At 33.0% G+C, this 3,145-nt stretch overlaps 1 protein-coding gene across 1 annotated transcript in view; it reads left to right on the forward strand.

Moving 5' to 3' along the window:
• Positions 1 to 156: 156 nt before the first annotated feature.
• LOC101242599 (UBX domain-containing protein 4) overlaps positions 157 to 3,145 on the forward strand; it is a gene marked incomplete at its 5' end in the record, with an annotated part of 7,672 nt that continues 4,683 nt past the window's right edge. The window contains 6 exon segments of the mRNA XM_026834580.1: positions 157 to 250; positions 683 to 731; positions 946 to 1,066; positions 1,509 to 1,636; positions 2,010 to 2,193; positions 2,366 to 2,593. Of these exon segments, the coding sequence (XP_026690381.1) occupies positions 157 to 250; positions 683 to 731; positions 946 to 1,066; positions 1,509 to 1,636; positions 2,010 to 2,193; positions 2,366 to 2,593 (804 nt within the window).

The following is a 3,145-nucleotide window of genomic DNA, read 5'->3' on the forward strand; positions in this document are numbered from 1 at the left end:
CTGTTTTTGTAATGTGTATAAACTAAATTTATATTAATATAAACATGTTTTAATGTACCGTTTAAATTTTTTCGATAGTATTTTCCAATTTTATTTAAGACATATAAATAAAACAACCTTTTCATTTATAGTGATATTAAAAAATATATATTTTAGACACCTGGTACAACTAATGACACGCCCAGCACATCCACTGTGACATCACAATCAGTAAACAATACTCCAATAACTCAGTCAACCGAAACAACAAGTTAGTTGATAAATATTTAAATATAAATCAATACGCTGTACACCAGTGGTTCTTAAACTTGAAGGCACAACATTCTGTGTAAGACTCGGAAAGGGGAGCGAAAAGCAATAAAATAAAGTTTTACATGTGATGTATATAAAAATAACTATGCCTTCTGTAGGTTTTGAAATGATGAAGGAATAATTTTGGAATTTCCATTTCAATTATTCTTAAGTACAGCAAATGTTACTAGTACAGCAAATGTTCTGTTATAATTGCATGGAAGAAAAGAACCTCTGCTCAATATCCCTGTGCCATAGGTTCCAACCTATAAAAAAAATGCATGGCAAGCAGGGATAGTTAGACTTGCATTTATGTAAAAAAATCAAATTTGTTGGTTAAAATGTTTGGTGCCTATGCCTTTATAATGTATAACTTGTTTTTTCTTTCCAGGTTTTTCAGATGATGATACGTTTACAGAAAAGACAGAATCTCAACAAAGGTTATTCCTTACAAAGTTACACTACTTAACACAGTGTTTAAGATATTTTTGTACCAATTCTCCCATTAATCATGTTTTTAACTGAATTAGATTTCTATCAAAGGTATAGAATTGGTAGGCCTCATTAATTTACCAAGCCTTTATATAAAGTTGTAAAACCTGTGGTTTATTGAGTCTAATTGCATTCAAAAATCTTTAAATATATATTTTGCAGTGAAGTTGTGTCTGCTCCAGGAGAAACAGAGGAGACAGATGAGGAGAAAGAAGAAAAAGTCCGGAAGTTGCAAGAGAAGATTCAGCAACGGAGGTTGGAGAAAGCGAAACAAGCAGAAGAGGTTCGGAATAAATATTATTCAATTTTGATCTTAAAATAAGTAAAGATCATATAATTAACGATGTCAATTTCGTGTTTTTTAGTTGTATTATGGCATGAGGACATGAGTTAAAAAATCTCAAAAATGGGAAAACTAAAGATCTGCTTTCGTAAATTTAATGACACTGACTTTAATTATTTTGGTAAACTAAGATTAGTTTCTATTCTAGTATTCTATGGTGGTAAGTCTTATAACACACGTGGAATCTGTGATTTGGGCTAGTGTTGGCCCAATAGTGCATGCCACATACTAAGATTAGTTTCTGATAGCCAAAACATTTTATTTGAACCAAAATTGTATTTTTTAAACTAATTTTTTTTTTAATTTGACATTGTTAAGAGCCACATTTTTAAAAACAGAAGTATTTTTTTATATTTTTTTAAAAATGTGATCCATGTTTCAGGAGGAGAGGAATAAAGAGATTGAGCGGAGGAGACTTGGAAAGGATGTTTTATCAATGCGGGAACAGCAGCAAAAGATAAAAATGATGAAAGAAATTGAGGAACGGAAAAGGGATAAACAAATGGAAATGTTGGTGTTGGGTTTAGTTTTCCTTTTTTTATTTTTTTTTTGTATTTATTTATACTAGGATAAAAGTAAAATTAAATAGATCTATTTTGATTTATATCCTAGCTTTTTTAGTTTTATCTTTCACCTTTTTATACAGCATATTTAAAGACTGTATGAACTAGCTGCTATTGTATAACAACTTAAATTTTATTATACCTTCTTTTGTATGCCGTACAACAAAACTGGATGTTATTTTATGTTACATTTAACGCATGGTATTTTTATTGTACCTAATTTTGTAATTGACAGACATATGATATGAATTTTATAGTTAAAGTTTATTTTTATTTATGTTAAGAAATTTTAAGAATGTTTACCTTTATGCTGATTTCAGTGAAGCACGGCGGAAAGTTCGAGAACAACTTGCTCAGGATCGTCTTGAGAGAGCTTCCAGGTTCCAACAAGAGAAGGAGGGAAAAACGAGAGAGGAAGAGAATAGAAAGAAACAGAGGGAGGTGAAAATGACTCAAGAGGAGGAGGAAAAAATAAAGGAAAGGGAAAAAATAGCAAGAATACAGGTAACTGGTGATATATTAAAAGTGTGTTGTATTATTGAAAGAAAGTGTATTGTTATTGGCAAATTTTGTTTGAAATTATTGTATTAATACATGGATGTCTGTATGCAAACACATAAAAATACCAAAATATTTTCTATTAAAGACTTAAACTGGTCCTTTATCTCCCCCCCAGTTTCGATTCCCGAATGGGTCATCCATCACTCGTAACTATCCTCGGGAACGAACACTAGGTGAGGCAATTGAGGACTTGCGAGAACAGCCTGTCATACTTCCAGGGAATTTTCGACTAGCTATCGGGATTCCCCGGCGGGTATTTACCTCAGAGGAAGAAGGTCAATCTCTCGGTGACCTTGGTTTGACCCCAAGCGCGTCATTGTCTATTCAACCAGTCGCGAATAAGGTAATTTATTTTTATTTTTCTATTTTTTTATTTCTATTTTTTCTATTTTAGAATATAAGTGTGGATGTGATTGATTTATTCGTGTTGCTGGAAAACAACAGTTGTTATTACTCGTGTGTTGTGTTTTATACACACATCATGCCAGCTTACGAGTTACCAAGTATGTAACATTCTGGGAACTGTTTTTCTGTATGGCTGAAAGTTAGGACAACCATTAGAGACCACTGGGTTGGAACAATTGCCGTTATATGTCTTGCCCAAAGACACATACACCCACAAAAGTCCCCACAGTGAGTCTTGTACTCCTAACCTCTGGGTTAGAGGCATGCACGGTAACCAACTGTGCCATAGCGGTGGACGATTAATGTGCATATGGTTGCTTTGACAGAAATACCTCGAAATGTTTAATAAATGTGGAAGATCATCTATCATAATGTTTACACTCTCTTTTCAGCAAGTTCATGCCCGTCAAGATAGCAGCTTCTTTATTCAAATCTACACGTTCATTGTTATGTTCTTATCCCTGCCATTCAAACTACTGGCTTACGTATG

The sequence above is a fragment of the Ciona intestinalis genome, chromosome 5 (genome assembly GCF_000224145.3).
Source record: "Ciona intestinalis chromosome 5, KH, whole genome shotgun sequence".
In the NCBI taxonomy this organism is placed as follows: Eukaryota; Metazoa; Chordata; class Ascidiacea; order Phlebobranchia; family Cionidae; genus Ciona; species Ciona intestinalis.